The sequence below is a fragment of the Amphiprion ocellaris genome, chromosome 2, assembly GCF_022539595.1.
Source record: "Amphiprion ocellaris isolate individual 3 ecotype Okinawa chromosome 2, ASM2253959v1, whole genome shotgun sequence".
NCBI lineage: Eukaryota > Metazoa > Chordata > Actinopteri > Pomacentridae > Amphiprion > Amphiprion ocellaris.
In genome coordinates, this window is record NC_072767.1 from 29,724,305 (window position 1) to 29,741,939 (window position 17,635).

The window sequence follows — 17,635 nt, forward strand, 5'->3', positions numbered from 1 at the left end:
TCAGATAAGAGAATATCAAACAACCAATCAACCAGTCAACCTGGAGACACAGCCCAGGATAATTCAGACTAAATAAATGCAATAGACAAGTGCCAAGACATAAAAGGAAAAGATCTCTTCAAATCAAATAATTTAGTTTGAAGCAATGAAAGAGCCTAAGGACCTTTTTAGCAGCTACATGAAATGCCACACAGTTTGGCTGCAGCATAATGGCTCCTAAACCTCAGCTGCATAGTCTTACAGTTTGTCCTCAGTAATGTGCAAACACAGTTTCAATAAAACCTCTGCATCTGACAAGGACTTTTGTGATGAATAAAAAAGCTGCTACATACTAAACATCTCAGGGAAATGTCACAGCTAATGGAGACGGACCAGCAGTGGAAGGGAAATTAAAAGCAGTAATTGAGAGGTACTTGAATGGCCAACATACTGCACTGTGTCCCTGAGGGCTTTTAGACTCTCACAGAGCCAGGAGACAGATGACTTTGAAGGTAAGCATGGATCCATCCACTTCCAGCAGCGCTAAATCACTGTGTCCTGTCAGTTTGACGACACCACATGGTGGGCCCATAATGTGTCCCATATGGCTGCTCTCTATGGTAGAGATGCATGCTGTACTTACACAAATGCAGTGTGTGCTTCATTTTAATCATCTTTACAGTGCATATGCTCATATTTATGTATTTGGCAAATCCTGTAAAATTTCAGGATATCGTATTTTGCATTACAACTTCCTTCTGACTGCTGTGATGTTTTACACCTAAGACCAGTTGTGAAGACATGAAGCATATGTCATGTCATAAATTAACAAATGGGGACATATGGCATCAACATATGTTTTACAGTGTATGCATGTAAGAATGATAGAATCAATGTAAACCAGTGGTGGGGAAATAGTGGCTGCTACGATAAATCGGGGCTGCAAACTAAAATGATTGGCCTATTTTTGTTTTTCTCGTAATCCTGATTTTAATCATTTAATTTACTTTAGTTGGATTAGCTGCTCTATGTATCCAGCTGTATACTGAAACATGTGTATTAACCAGCAGAAACATTCACATAAAAATTAATAAATAAAATAAACTCACATATGCTCAAGATTCCCTCTAAATTGCAGGGTTTTTTTCTTTTGTACTTCAACACAATCATACAGTGAGCAAGTCAAATAGCAAATCCTTTAATTTTTATTTTTATTTGAGCCACTAGTTGGAGATGAGTTCTATAGTTACAGAAAAGTCTTCTAAAGTATATTGGCTACTGTTTAAACAAAACTGAAAAAATACTGTAAACATAGTCCCAGTGCCAGTATTTACTGGATCTAAGTAGGTACACGAGAACAATGATTGGTTTTTGGGGAGATACAGGGAATACATCCCTCTCAATAGTTAGAAAGCGTGCATCTGCCCCATTTAAGAAGCAAATAACTTTAATTTTGAAAAGGTTCTCTACCGGTCCAAAGTTTTAGAACACCCCGATTTTTCCAGATTTTTATTGAAATTAAAGTAGCTCAAATCCAATGAATCACTTGAAATGGCAAAGGTAATTGGTGACCTGCCAGAAGTTCAAAAATAGGTAAGGTTATCCAAAACTGAAAAATACTGTACATTTCAGAATTATACACAAAGGCCTTTTTCAGAGAACAACTTAAAGCTGTTAAGCTGACTCCTACAGGTGTCCCAACTTTTCGTGATTACTTAAAAGCCCCTCTGTCTGCATAAAAGTAGTGGTGGAACACACAGCCAGATCTGGTAGCCAAGACAGAGCATTTGACACGTGTCAATCCAGGGAACAAATGCGATAAATCAGTGCTTCTCGAGAGACTTGAAACGTGTCAGTATGCTGTCGGGATGTGTGGGATTTTACACAGAAAACACGAGGTGCTTTGGGTGTTAGCACACTGCCGGCCATATTTGTTCTTGTGTCTCTGCTGCTTTGACACTTCAGATACCATGTTTCTCAGCGTGGGATCAATAAAGTTACTATGAATGTATCCAATTTAACCCCCGAGCCTATATACCAATATGCATACATAATCATCTGCGCACACTTCAGCACTGCTACATCAGAGCCTCAGCGCTGTCAAGAGAGTTCAGTCAGCGCATACAGCATGGCTTCACTTCCACGCTACCCATGCTGCTCATTAGTCGATGGCAAAATGTCTCGCTCCCTCCCACTGATTACATCTACTGAGTTAATGAGCCACACACTGAACATTCCCCCTCCCTCGCTATATATTACACTTTCTCCCACATCCCACCCCACCTACCTCTCCCTCTTTGTGTCTCATGAACGTAATCCTCAGTTTCATTTGAAGTGGTCGTGATCCTACTTTAGGAAAATATCAGACCTTCTTTTTCCTGGAACACCGTGGTTGTTTATCATATCAGTGGGAGGACAGTTTACCAATTATCAGAAACCACTGTTCCAGCACATTGCTGTAAGTGTGCTTTGCTGATTGTTTCAGAATGATAATTGATTGCACTCACTGTTGCTTCTGTCAGATGAAAGCTTGGTCTCTCACTAGATCCAGGATGTGGCACTAAGCCACTAAGCACACATTTTATTCCAAAATACACCTGTTGTATCATTTCAAAATGGAGTAGATCTGCACATAAGAGACTGCTTCGTCTCTGCAAACTGGAAACAAACTCTCACCACTGTGAGCCCATTTAATATATGGCTTTGAAATTTGGTCGTAAAGATAAAGCCCTGAAAATTAACCTTGAAAACATCACTTTGCTGGTGTCTCAGCAATGGCTATGGGTAGAAACATGCTTGTACTGTGTAAGTGTTGGACTCACAGAAACCACAGCTATTAAATCCATTAACCACTCAGCACACAGAGTGAAGCACACTTTGTAAAATGCATAACCTTAAGTTGTCACAAATTGAATATAAAAAAAAAAATCTATTAAATTCAGTGGTGTCTCAGAAGAATATAATCATACTGACATTCTGCCACTCTGACGGTTAGTAAGTAACAGATTTTATATAACGGAGGAGCAGAAGGAAAATACTACGGACATCTATTATGTTGTGAAATGCTGCAAACTATGTTATGAAATAACCCCTTCAACTGGAGCACAAGTGCTGCCCTGCAGTTCTGTACCGCAGTTTAGTCTTTCTCCCTTTGATTTGTCAAGGCTCATCAGCTATTCGTTCAAAGCACATATATAACTCCAACTATCTCTGTTAACCTTTGGCCAAATTTGAAGGTGCAGTAGTTGAAGAATTTCTACAATGAGAAAGTATCACTTGAAAGATGGAGTTTTTATCACAATCACAAGGACGCACTTTTGTTTATTTCCTAATACATTTCATTTCTTTTGTTAATATGAACCACTAAAAAAACAGAGAAACAAGAATTTCTACCTTGAATCTGCAGTGCACAGATGGAAAAGATGTAAAAATATGGAACTCCTATGCAAAAAGAGCGGTTTATAGGGGTTACATACACAACTGGAGAAGGACTTAACGCTTGGAGTTGCAAGCTTACATTGAGTGTAGAAATTTGTCCAACTGTGATAAGTACAAGATGTATGTGGCTGCAGAATTGCATGTTACTTATCACTGTGAGGATGTCCGATGTAGCTAACATACTGCAAAACTGAAGTTTATCTCACATGTGAAGAAAAACGTGACATGATCAAGACTTAGTATTAACAACAACAGAAAATATATTATAACAGGATAAGTGGGTTTCTGTGGCGCTTTATCAAATGGCGAGCCAGCTTAAAGTTGAATTACCAAAGGTCCCTTCCTGTACGCCGTATGTTGTAGGCATTGTTTAATAGCTGCCTTCATACTCCAGTGATGATAAGGCCTGTGTGCTGAATCCAGAATTTGTCTCCATTCATCTCAACTTAACTCCATGGGATTCCATTCATTACCTCGCAGAGATAACCCAGCCGCTGGAAAACGCAGAGTCAGCGGCCGACGCACTCTCTCAGATACACCAAATCAGTCTCTCTTACTTCCTGTCTCTCTCTCTCTCGCTCTCTCTGATACGATAGAATGAGTCTGTGGTCTGCTTTAGTGCAGAGTTTTCACTTTCCACCGAGTTTTTTATATTTATTTTCAACCGCATCTCCAGGAGAGAGCCGTTTCTGAGAATCTGGACTCAAACTGCGAGTCAAGACTGTCAGCTCCTTTGATTCACATCAGAGTGTGCGAGACTGGGACACGAGGGAAAAAGTCAAATCTTAACTGTGCTGCTGCTGGTAACCAGTTCTAGAGAATATATCGGCCGAACTCTTGCTCAGAACCGCACCTGCTTGCACTTAACGTAAAAGTGAAATACAGGACCTTTTTCTGAAAGCTAATCAGCAGGTCATTTAACATAAAAGCAATTTGAATAATCAAATACAGCAATGAAAAAAAGAATGCTATAAAAAGTTCTCAATGAGCCCCTGAAATAACCCCAATGACTGCAGATGAGTCACGAAAGCGTCCTTGCTTCTTGTCTCCAGTTTTCACATTGTTATCCTTGTTTTATGGCCCAGGGAGCGACTCAGCATCCTAAGTCTAATTGACCATTGTTTTATGTGAAAGCACAGCTTGTGTTGCTCTTAAAAAAAAAAAAAAGTTGTTTTTATTTCCAAGCTAAGAGATCCTGTGTTTATTAGGCAAACAAAAGTTAGTGAGTACAGAGGGGAGGGGGAAGAGGATAAAAGAGCAAAGAAGATGAAAAATCACAGAGAGGAAGAGCAGACTGGAAATGAGGATATAAGAGGAAGGGAGCAGGGTTAAAAAAAAGAGGTATTTAAGCTGTTTAATTGTGGATAATTTGCTTGGTTTTCACTGTCAGACTATGCAGATGAAGAAGCAATGAGAATAAGTCAGGCTCTTCATAATATTCCGTCATCTGGCATGTCAGAGTTGTCCATGTTCCAGGACCACTTTTTTTCCTTTTTGTTTTTAAATTGCAAGGTTTTCAACAAACAGCAAATATCTAAAAAGAGAAAAGTGATCAAGTAATACAAGAACCATGTTGATGGGACATGCTGATCCTTGATACACAAGATTCAGTCGACACAGATGGCTGTGGCTGTGTAGTCATGCTTCCTTAGCTGACAAGTGAATTTGACAAGCTCTTTTGCAACAAACAAAACAAAACAAAACAAAAAAACAGCAATGACAAAATTAGGTTTGTTTCTATTATCTGCTTTGGAATGAAAAAAAAAAAAAACTAGGCTGTGTAGTGTCACCAGGAGGTGGTGACGTGAGCAACATTGCATATGGCTGTATTCAACAAACTACAAATACTGGATAAGAGACAAGTTCTTTTTTAATCAAAAACCTAAAAAGAAGAAGAGGAAAGAAACAAAACTGTGGATGCATTGTAACATCCATACTAGCATATACAGTGTGCTAGAACAGTTGTCCCAACGCACAGTATATCAAAAGTACCTGGATGTCCTGCTACTTTTGGTGGGATTTTGTAGTATGCAAGCCGGCATTGTTTTCTGGGAATTCTCCCTCACAATCTTCAACATACACATCACATACATCATAGTGTGAGTATAAACAAGACAGACAGGGACAGCTTTCCCACTACAGACTGCAGCGATCAAAGTTTAAGGTGTAATATTATGACAAAGTAGTATGTCCCACTTGCACATTGCAGGAAACAGTATGTACTTTGTAAGGGCAGCTGCATCACGCTCTTAAAGAATGGGACTTAGACCGCAGCCTTTGTCAATTCATAAGGGAAAATTGCGGCAAGTTGTAACTATTCTTCCATGTTAGCTGGTATCAGCCATGTTCCATGCTGGCCAGAGGTGAAGACAATAAAGAACAAGATACTATGTGGTTGAAATACAACCTTTGACAACAGGTTTGAATCTTCTTCTCCATTTGCTCGGTTACCAGGGTGATCAGTCTGTCCCAACTAATATATGATTGGCTGGTTGAAAAAGGAGCAATAGCTGGAAAGCAATACATCACATGGCAAGGTTATGTGGAGTAGAAACAAATTTGTAATATAATCCGTGATAAAATCTGTTTTCCTCAAAACCTACCTGAAAATGCAGCTCAGTTGGATATGAATGTCATTTTTAGGGAATTTTTAAAGGCATTTTTTTTCTAACAGGTGTGTATTTACATTTACTGTAAGGTCATTCCATGTCAACGCTCACCTAGAGCATGAAGTTAAGTTGTTTCTCCCCACAACAAAAAATTGATGGAGATATTAATGTTTGAAAATGAAAAATGTTTCATTTTGATGACAAATGATAGATTTGTATTATTATTTTTTAATTAAAAATAAAATAATAAAAATTCTGCATAATCTATTGACATGATTACAAGTTCTGACTTTGTCTGGAGGTTTCGGGATATGCAGTTAAAAATATCCTGTGAAAAATATGTAACTGGTGAGGCTTTAAAGATGTTTTAAAAGAATCACTGAATTTATAAAATTTAACACCGAAGGCCTATTTTCAAAAAATCACTTCACTCAAAAAGTATTTGGAGTAAAACTGTACAATTTAGCAAGATTCCATGGTTTAGATAGAAGTTTTTGCATGATTTTCTTTCCAAAAAAATACATAACATGAACTGAGAAAAGTTCTGAAATCTGGGTGAATTGGCATGGAATGACCCTGTATGGAGTTTCTGTAGGTACTTTTTATCATGCTCACATGGTATGGTCAGTAAAATTTAGACAAATCGGCAGACTTGCTAGAGGAGTATAATGAGTCGGGGGATCTTTAATTGTCTCCATTTTCAGGAAGCCATACATATACATATGTGCTTTGAACTCTGTTTTCGGACCATTTTTAAATGCTACATCAACATTAACAGATTAACTGGATACAGTTTACAGCCAGCGCTAGAAAGAGTAGGATGTACTGCTTTCATCAGTGTATGCATGATGTGTGTGTTTAGACTTCTACGGCTATGGCAATCTTTTTGCACAAACTGCATGAATCACCAAGCGCTAAAGGTTGAAATGCTCACAGTGGTGCTTTGATGGAATGTTATTCACATGCCACACAGGGAAATGTGGACTTTCATGACATATTTAGAAAAGAAAATACTTCATCCTCTTTGAATCAGTGCCTACAGATACAAACTCACACTTACATGAATGACACATGACATTTTGCAGTCTCTGCCTCAGGAACTGGGAAGCTTACAGTCATTGAATCAAGCACGAGTCCCACATCATATCAAAGCGAGCTAGAAAATAATAGCAGGCCATGTGTCTAAAAATTGAACCTGAAGTGGACCTCTCGACATGAATCCACCGAGTAACAGCTCAGAAAGAAGAAATAGAGGGTTATGGGATGAACAAGTCAAAGCCCAGATGTGAACTCCATGTTAAGCTTAGTCGGTGATTTGAAATGGGCAGAACATGCAAGAAAACACTTGGACACCCTGCAGCTGAGAGAATTTTGCATGGAATAGTGGTAAAAAATTAAAAAAAAAAAAAAAATCAGCAAGACAATGTTAGAGACTGGTGGACAATCATGCAAAACAACTAGAAGAGGTTATCTGGGCTAAAGGCGACAATACTAGATTCACACAAGTCCACAGAAGGATATTACATGTATTGAAATTTGTGATTGCAATGAATAAATAAGAAGCAGATTTTCCTTCAGATGTTGTTCATCTATATCACTGTAATGCACTGTTTCAAAGAGGTTCAAATGCATGTGCACACAAATATGTCAGAAATCGTCAACAATGTTCGCATTTTTCACGTAATTTTACTGTAAACAGGTTATAAACACTTTAAGTTTTTCACACGGAGGAGCAAAGTCAACAGTAGCATCAAACAAGAATGTAATGAAGAGAGCCAAAGTGGAAAACTGCTCACTCGTTTACATTTAGCTAATGGACAACAGTGTGTGTATATGTGTCTCTTTACATGTGTGTGTCCTGCAAGCTCCTGCCCAAGTCCTTCATCTTGGCCCTGGCTCTTATTGACTATATTGGAGGCCATAAATCATTGTGTATGTGAGTGTGAGTTTGTGTACGTGGAGTGTGTGTGTGTGTGTGTGTGTGTGTGTGTGTGTGTGTGTGTGTGTGTGTGTGTGTGTGTGTGTGTGTGTACATGGCCCAGTGCTTCTCTGGGTGTGAGCAGCAGTACACAGCGATCTCAGGTCAGAGAGGCAACAGAGCAAGCAGTGTGTGTGTGTGTGTGTGTGTGTGTGTGTGTGTGTGTGTGTGTGTGTGTGTGTGTGTGTGTGCGTGTGAAAACCGTGACAGCGCAACAGTAGCCAAAGTGTTCGACGGGCCATTGGACAAGATGTACCTGACTGTCTGTCTGCTTCACACCTTCTTCGCACAGTGATGTAAATGCTTTACACACCAGCGCACACTTCACTCACCAACACATGAAGCTTGTGCACACACACAAACACGAATATGCACACGGAAATGCAATTAAGCAGATGGACTCAATACAGCAGCGGGGGTTATTCTTCACTTTCTTTGACTCCTTAACCCTTCTTTGTAAACCTTTCTCCATCTTTTTTTAATCTATCTCGCCGATGGGGTGACAGTGGATCGAGCACAGATGGCGGTGAACTGTATCTGACATTAACTGCCCTCCATTAACATTTCCAAGAGTGCGACTGGAGCGAGCAATCAAATGGAGCAGTCAAGCAGACGCATTATATGTGGACACAAACCGGCACATGGACAAAGAGGCGGTCATAAACAAAGGCATCTATGACACTACAGGAAAACAAAAGTGTTGACATTTCAGTGTCCCAAATTGCTGCGTGTGGACGCGGGGGTGCAGACAGGTCTTGGAAATGAGGTGTATTATCATCTGCTATTACTGGGTTAGAGACTGAAAAAGGGCAAAATTGTGCCTCTGACAGTCCTGACAGCATGAATCCCCTACTGCACTGTTCAAAGAAGAAGAGAAACATTTTTAGAAGTTTGCAATGGGGAAAAATGAACAACAAACTCAACCACAGATCATTAGCTGCCAATATCCTACATCCTGTTGGACACACACATGCTAAATGAGCCTTCGTTCTCGTCACACTCTTCATCACCCACTGTCTAAACTAAAATCTGCACACCATGTTGCTTAATACCTTAACTGACATGAGCTATTAGGTATATTCAAATGAAAATGATATTTTGTCCATCGACTATATTAAAATGCAGCTCCTACTGTGATTGTGTGGCGCCACTATCACTACAATGTTAATCAAATGCAGCTCCTGTTACACCATTATGTGTCATGATCATTGCACCTATAACTGTATCTTGGATGTGAATGTCATCAAGAAGAAATTGTGTATAGTCACAGTTATGTGCTGTAAAGGCTGGGAAATAGCATTGTGTTATACATGGGGTACCAGTCTGCACCAGAACAACCCAGCTGGAGGATGTGATGAGTTGTGTGATGAATACTGTTACAGCTTGGCTTTCATAGTTGCACAAACAGAATACAAACAGAAAAAAAACTGAAGCAGCTCCCCGCAGCTCCCCAATTAATTTTGGGATGGTGCAGTGGTAATGTCATTGCCTTTGGAACAGCGGGTCAGTTGTTTGAGTCCCAGGACAAGCCTCCAGTAGGGTCTGCTAGCTTAGACCCTAATGTTATTGTTATGAACGCAGACATACACTGACGACAAAACAAACTTAGCTTAACCCAGTGACCATGAACAAATGTCAACCAAAACTATGCAAGTCTGGTGGCCAGAAAGAACGGAATGGTAGAGAGAATCTTGGCCCACCACACCATCGCCTATATAACCACCTCATAAATCCAACCTTACAAAAAAAGTACACAGGCTAACCTAAAAAAAAAAAAAAAAAAAAACTGCAACAACAAAAAAAACACTACAAGACTACCAGACTTTCATACTCAAAGGGAGGTAAAAATAAAGAGCTACAGAAAAACAGGCAGTGGAAGAAGGCTTCAGGAGGGCTGCTTCATCTGAGATGACTCCTTTTCCCCTAGCCGCCATTCAATAGACCGTGGGCCAGAACCACCCACCAATCACTGCAAAGAGGAGCACTGTTACGGCCAGCACCTCCTACCCTGTGTGTGTGTTTTAACTATATGTTGTGGCTATGCAAATAGGGCTGTGTGATCCCCACTCCCTGGTTGGACCACGACGACAGAGGCGTGACTGCAACCAGCCTTAGAGCAGTAGAGGAGGAAAGACAGAGAAAAGGCACAAAAACACAAGAAGATGGGCTGTATAACACTAGAGAACATGAAAAACAGAAATATGCAAGCCACAACTGCCAGTACGTCAAGACCTGACATGACTACTCCTGATGGCGGAAGAAGTGAACTCCATTATTGCCTGGCAGCTCAGAATGAGTTGCAGTGAACAACATACGATTAGCCAGACTGGCTAACACAGAACAGGAGAATCCTGATGAAGAAGGATCCCTCCATGGCTAACACATTCAGACCACCAGCTGATAACACCACATGGAACAAAGCCGAAAACCGCATTGGAATCAACACCAAAGGGGTCAAAGCACCAGTGAGAGTTGACAGAGCAGTCACCCAAGACTCTAAGACTTGACAGATCAAGCTGAGCACTGCATGGATTAACTACATGCAGTGCGATTGTGTAAAACATCACTGGAAGCCAAGTCCATTATCTCTTGAAGTGGCCATCAAACGCAGCATGCACCAATGTGGCACACTGCTCCTTGTTTTATTCTGCATAGGCCTGAAACCCAAACCATTCACTGTATTTTGAGGTGAATTTGCTCAACAATGATGTTCTCCATTGTTCTGTTTGATACACATTTGATGCAACAGTGTTTTTCCTCACATGGAAGCTGTCCAAAATGCATCATGCATCAGAGAACACCCAAGCATTTTCCTTGAAAACTGGTATCGAATGTTTACAGCAGAAAATGTAAACACATTGGCATTGCCTATCTGATTAGATCTTTACTGGATTATCTCAGTAATGTAATAGAAGAAAAACAGAAACGTGTTTTTGTGTATCGTGTGTCACATTTGGTACTCACGGCTAATGCGCTGGATCTGGATCTGGCGTTTCAAATGGCCTGGAGAAAAAACAAAAAAGAGAGAAGAGATGGAGGAATTGTGGACTACCTGCATTATTTAATACAGTGAAAAGTCTTTTTTGTCCGAGTATCTGAAGCGGGCTCTCCAGCAGCCTGGAAGGAGTCAGGGAGCGGAGAGCGAGAGCTGGAAAGAAGGAGAGATGAATAGTCAGTGGCATATTTTACAAACTCTCTCATTTGCTTCTCTCTGTCTCGCCTCCCTTGAGAAGGAAGCTTTTGTATCACTTCTCACAATACTTCCCTTACTGCTCTCTCTGAAAATAGCACAGATAAAGGCTAAGGGAGAGAGTATGCCAGTGAATCTTCAACATCCTGGAGATGGACAAAGTGAGTATATGTGCTTTTCTCTGTCTCTGTGTGTGACAGAGTGGAGGAACTCGCATACAGACTAAAAGATGGAAGAAAGAAAAAGAAACATGGCAGTTTGGACACACCTACGTTTTGAAGAATGATTCATTATTTTTCCTATTTTCTACATTGTAGACCAAAACAGAAGACATTGGATTATCTGGAGTGAGTGTAAATCCAGCAAAATCTGCTTTCAATTTTAGTTTCTTGCAGCTATCTCCTTACATACACTTCATTCTCCAACTAGCATCATAAGGTTGTTTGCTGGAGCTTTTTCAACTGTCCAGAAGGAGTCCCCAGATGCCCTAAGCACTTGTTCCTCACTCTATACTTCCACTCAACCCAAATCACCTCAATTGGGACCAACTCTTTCAGCAGATCATCACAGCTTCACATCCTGCATTTATTCATTCATTTATTCACTGTCTGTTGTTGTTTATAGTTTGTTCATAGTTGTAGTTAATGAATGTTTACAATCATTTTTTAATGTGTCTGTCTTTGTTTGGGAAACTGGAGGTTTATGACTTTTGATTATGAGACTAATCAATAGAAGTAGATTTGATTAATTAATGATTATTGAATTTGGAATATTCTTGATAAGGTCTCCTAGATGGCCTAGGTAAAAGACCTAAGTGATGCCCCTGATAAACAAAGGCAATAATTAATCATTAAGTGTAGTTTCTACCATTAAGTGTGTTGCAGTCAACACTTTTATCTACACAGGTTACATGTAAGAAGCAGTGTTTACTGTGGGAGAGAATAACTTAGAGTGGACTTTGGACTTTCTAGGTTTGCAAATCTTTTACATATACAAAACGCTATACCACATTAAGGGAATTGAAGAAAAGGTCAGCAAAATATGGGCTCTATGACATGAAAGTCTATCACATCACAGAATGTTTTATGGATCTTTGCATGACATGTCAAGATATGTCACTGGATAAGTGACAGGTTTGACCCGCTAATGGGAAAGTAAGAGGATCATCACAAGTCATAAGTCACCCACCGACAACCATAAATATCTGTATTGAATTTTGTGGCAGTCCGCAATTGCTGAGATATATCACCCAGACCAAAAATGTCAAACTCGTGGTGGTGATAGTGGAAAAATCTAGTGATCACGAAATTCATTGTAGTTTATTTCTCTCTGGGGATCATGCCCATCTGTACAAAATTTAATAGCAGTCCATTAGTTTGTAAGTGTGTCAGTCAGAATCAAAGTGGTGGACCGTACAGTACAGTCCCTCAAGCATAACTACCAGCATTAATCAGAATTTTCTTTTCGCTGAGTATAAGGCGACTTTGGTCCAAGCTGTCCTGTTGTATCTTTATATCATTTGAACAGTCACAAAAAATAGAAATGATCAAACTCTGGAGAGGTAAAAATTGATCTGTTTCAATTATAACTGCGTGGGCATTTCCTGAATTCAGCGGGCAGTCATGCTGTTACAGAGGTACTGCTCCACTGCACTGGGGATTACGTAGGTTAAAAAACAGAGCGGTGGAGTGAAGGGGTAGTTATTTATTGATTACTCAAGTGCAGCAAATGCTCTTAGTACTTCTTTAAAAGTAAGATACACTCTCAGAGCGAGAGGCATGCAGAGAAAGAAAGAAGAATCAAAAAATAAAAGCAGGGCAGGAGATGAAGATAAGAAATATGAGCTCAAGAAGAAAGCAACCCACCCCATTAGTGAAGGCCTTGTTCTTTCTGAGACAGCTTTTCCCCATTTTTTTAAATAGAAAAGCTGAAAACAAATACGCTACCTTTGACAACTCATCATTAAAATGTGACTTTTAGAGCACTGCTGTGTAGCTGTATATGCAGTTTTCATTTATATAGTCAGATATTGTTTCTTAAAATTCATTTTTCTTTCCCTACAGGGCCTTTGTAAGTCAGGACGACCACGGAGAAGGTATCAGCGTTGTAATTATGCAAAGGATGAGTAAAGGAGAAAAAAATATCAAGAGCGGGGTATGAGTGTAGTGGAGGGTTGGAGGAAGTGGAAAAAAAAAGAACAAAAGAGGCCTGCTTTCAAGTGGGAGATGAGGAGATGGGCCAGATGAAATGGTTTTCGCTGTGGCTTAACCTGTGACTGTCTTTCATCTCTAATTTTCTTCTCTTTTTTTGGTTTTCCCCCCCTTCTGTAGCAACAAGCTCGGTTATTAATTTTTGCTCTTAAGCACTAAAACGGCTGCCTCGGAAATAACTTCATTTCAAAGCTGCTTTGTCACCCTTCTATGCACCTGGCAGTACACTGAAGGTCTGTGATGTTTCGCTCGTCAGTCTGATATCTTCAGGTCTGCGATTCCAAGGCGAGTCTGAGTGAGCTTACATGTACTGATGTCAAGCCTATTTTTTAAAATTAATAATACAATGTATGAATGCACATGAAAAAAGTCAGTTAAAAATATGTTTCATTACAACTTGGGCTTTATTTTATTTTAAATGTCCTACCATTTTGCTTAATTATGATGGTAACAAACAACTAATGGAGATCTGGGCTTTAAATGAGCAATACATAGAAACTATCAGCTAATGTTACTGGGTGTAAACTATCATACTGTCAGAAGAGAAAAACATCCACCCTCTGCTGTGTATTTTATATATTACGCCTCAGTTCTTAAATGTCTGGTAATCCCTTTTGAAGAAACAAATTCACATTTTGAGCCAATATTATAAATAAAGATACGGGCACTTTGTTGGATTACAACAATAATATTTAACATTTGTTTGCACTGAGACTGCTTTTAACCCTGCTATTGTAAAACCTCTGCTTAAGAAGCACATCCTGGATATAAGTCAAAGCCCAGTCAAAATCCAGTCTTTCTTTTATTGGCAAACTTCGGGAAAATATTGACTTTTGAAAACTATATGTTGATGTGAATACTAACAAATTATTACAAATATTCCAGTTGTAAGGCTGTAAATGACTTGATAAGTTGGATTCCAACAATGTGGCTGTCAGAATTTAACCGCCATATTAGATGCAACTGATCGTGGCATTTAAATCAATCAAACTGAGGTTTGGATATGTCTCCCTGGTATACTGCTTGGATAATTTCAATAATTGTTTTCAGGAAGACTTTTTTAAACTATATTCTATTGGGTGATCCTGTGTCATATCATATTCTACTGTGTTTCATTCTCTTTCTCCACTTTTTGCTTCTCTGTCCTGAATTTACTTTTTGCTGTCACATTGTCTTTCTGAGTAACCTCCTTCTTTGGCTTCTCTATCAAAGCACTTCTTTTTTAAAAATGTGATTTAAAAGGTGATATATAAATAAAGATATTATTACTAGTAGTAGTAGTAGTAATCGTAGTAGTTGTACCCCTTGCTAGTCAGTTGTTGCACAGTTGTTAAAAATAAATAACTAAATAAAATAAAATAAAAATCTTACATAAATATAATTACGTTAACATTTTTTTTCAATGGTAACCAGCAGGATGAGGTCTCACTTTACTATGGCTCCAATAGGAATCAAATATTTTAAATGCAATGTAGTAGGCTTGGATAAAAATGCTTAAATGAAAGATAAATCATGGGCACAAATCATTGAAAGATTTCATATTCTAATTTCTTCATCTCCTTTTATTTTTTGATACTTCTTTAGGTATTTTTCACAAAAATCTCATCTCCCTGAAAACTTCTGTCACTGAACAATAAGTTAATCAGTCAGGTAATGACTTCAATCAGATACTTTCTGACACAGGTAATCTCTATCAGCCCTGCTTTCACTGAATGAACATATCAAATTGCATATCTCATGTGTTTTGAGAGTGAGCAGGGTCAATAAAATGTTCGAAGACAATTTACAGCATCACCCAGTGTCCAATATCTCCAAGAATTGCTTCTAATAACCTGCAATCTTTACAATCAAAGTTGTTTTCACAGTTAAAAGTTCTTCCAGCCTGCTGTGGGATAACAGTTGCCATCTAGATGGATTTGTTGGACACTTTTGGCCATATGAACAAACTTTACATCCACTAAAAAGCTTAAAAAACACACATTTATGTTAGTAAATACTTAACTATTTGTACATCCAGTAGACTCAGCACAAAATAACATTCATTTGTTGGATTTCTGGCTGCATGTTGTGCAAATTGAAGGTTCTCTGTCTTACTATATCAAGTCATTGTAGAAAAATCTGCCTCACTTGCTATGAAACAATCCACTGTTTATACATTTATATATTATTTTGAAAATTAAAAAAACTAAACAAAACTATAAGCTAAAATATGGTAGAGCACAATTTCCCTAAAAGAGTTGCACTACAATCCTCTGTGATTTGTCAAGATGGAAAATCCTTTTACATCAAACACAGCAATTTCAATTTGGCAATTTACATTTTGTTAATTGGCATTGTAATATTAAAACTACAGAGAGTGCTGGTTAGCTCTAGTAAAAGAAACAAAGACTTTTAGCTGACTGGCTGATGTCACTGGGTCACCTTAGTAACAGATGGTTGCGTCTTATTTCTCAAATAAAAAAGTCAATAGAAACTATTGGTAAGAAATTAAATTAATGCCAAGCATTCCCCTATGCACCTACAAAATAGAACTGCAAACAATATTTTTTTTAAAACAAGCTTTCCAAAACCTTAAATCTCTCCATTTAAGATGTGCCGATAAAAGAACAACAAATAACGTTCTCCTTACATTTTATCAGCCATCGACTGCAAGTGAATATAAATCAGCAACACAACCTTGTTGTCTTGTTTACCCAACATAAATTACCGCCAAGAATCTCCTTGTTAATCAAGCTGAGAACATACACACTTAGATCGTACATGTAGGTGGCGCACACACCTACACACACGCACACGCACACGCACACGCACACACACACACACACACACACACGCACACACACACACACACACACACCCAATGAAAGACCTGCTTCCTACATTTCTGCAAAGTCAGACTAAAATATTTTGGCCATTATTGCCTGGGAACCTGAAGCACTTTGCATGTCATATAAAATTTCATATGGTGCCTAAAATCTGTGCAACAGAAGCTATAAAAGCCTCATTCAATCACACAGGAACATTGTGTTCCACAATAGCTAACATGGATGGAGGATAAATATAAAGTGGGCTAAGCAAATTGTGTCGGAAGAATGCATATTAACAAACCTGATGTGAAAACAACAAGTGAGCTTCAATGCTTATGCATTGGCACACTTAAGTAAAATTAAAAAAAAAAAAAAAAAAAAAAAGTTTTGCACTCTGGACTAATATAATACATTATTTCTAAGACTGGGCTGTCATGACACTGGTATTTACCTCATGAACCTAAGAATATTTCACTAAACCTCAGCATCATTCATAGATCTCACTTATTGAAAGTAATTCAGTTCAAATTAACTATGTTTTTGTAACAGCAATTCATAACAAAGGTCATCGCAGAGCCCATCAGGTTCAAGACCGTGCAATATTATATTACAAAGGGATACTCAAGGATTCCCTTTGAGCACTTGGCAAGAGTGGGAAGAAATCGCACACCATTCCTTAAAGCTGCAATACAACAGCAGCATACAACTACTTGTAATATGAAAAGGGTTGCTCATAGAGCCAGTCCTACAGAGAATTGTCAAGCAGCTCTGCAATCCTCTGCAGAAAAACACATGTGACTCAACATAAGGGGTGGTAAAATAAAAGGGTGAATGAAAGTGACCTTGTGTCAGTACCATCTGCTGTTTCCCTTCTTGTGGGCTGTGGTGATGGAAAGATGGACCTACATGTGTCTACCTGGAAATAAAAATTTCTAATCAAATATAGTATGTAAGCTAGATCAATGTTTGAAATGTAACATACTACTATAAGAACCTCTTAAACAGCATAGAAAAGACCATACATTGAAACAATTGATTGAAAGATGAGCCAAATCTTGTATTTTCAGTTGGATTTAGATCACATCATGAAAAAATTAAAAAATTAAAAAAAAATCACTCTGTCAGATGTGAACAGTTTTTTTGCTTCCTCGGAGTTTGAAGCTTACATGTCTGTCCGTCAGCCTACTCCTGGGCTGGTTCTGTATCAGCTTCTGTCTCTTTTTATCCGTTTGTCAACTCTCAAATCATTTGCTTTCACATTATCCGTGTTTCTGTCACAGCTTTTTTGTTTGTCCCTCTCATCTGTCTTCTCTCTTCTCAGGATCTGACAGTACCAACAGTCATGACTCCCAAAGTGTTCATTACAGTGGTTGATGATGTTGTGGAAAACAGGTTCTGAGCGTAAGAGCTGCTTTCAAGCTTAC

At 38.8% G+C, this 17,635-nt stretch overlaps 1 protein-coding gene across 4 annotated transcripts in view; it reads right to left on the reverse strand.

Annotated features, from left to right (window-relative positions):
- LOC111562694 (inactive N-acetylated-alpha-linked acidic dipeptidase-like protein 2) overlaps positions 1 to 17,635 on the reverse strand; it is a 520,178-nt gene that overhangs the window by 396,970 nt on the left and 105,573 nt on the right. For all 4 annotated transcript variants that reach the window (XM_055016278.1, XM_055016281.1, XM_055016283.1 and 1 more), the window contains one exon: positions 10,969 to 11,007. In XM_055016278.1, the coding sequence (XP_054872253.1) occupies positions 10,969 to 11,007 (39 nt within the window). The remainder of the gene's footprint in view (positions 1 to 10,968; positions 11,008 to 17,635) is intronic.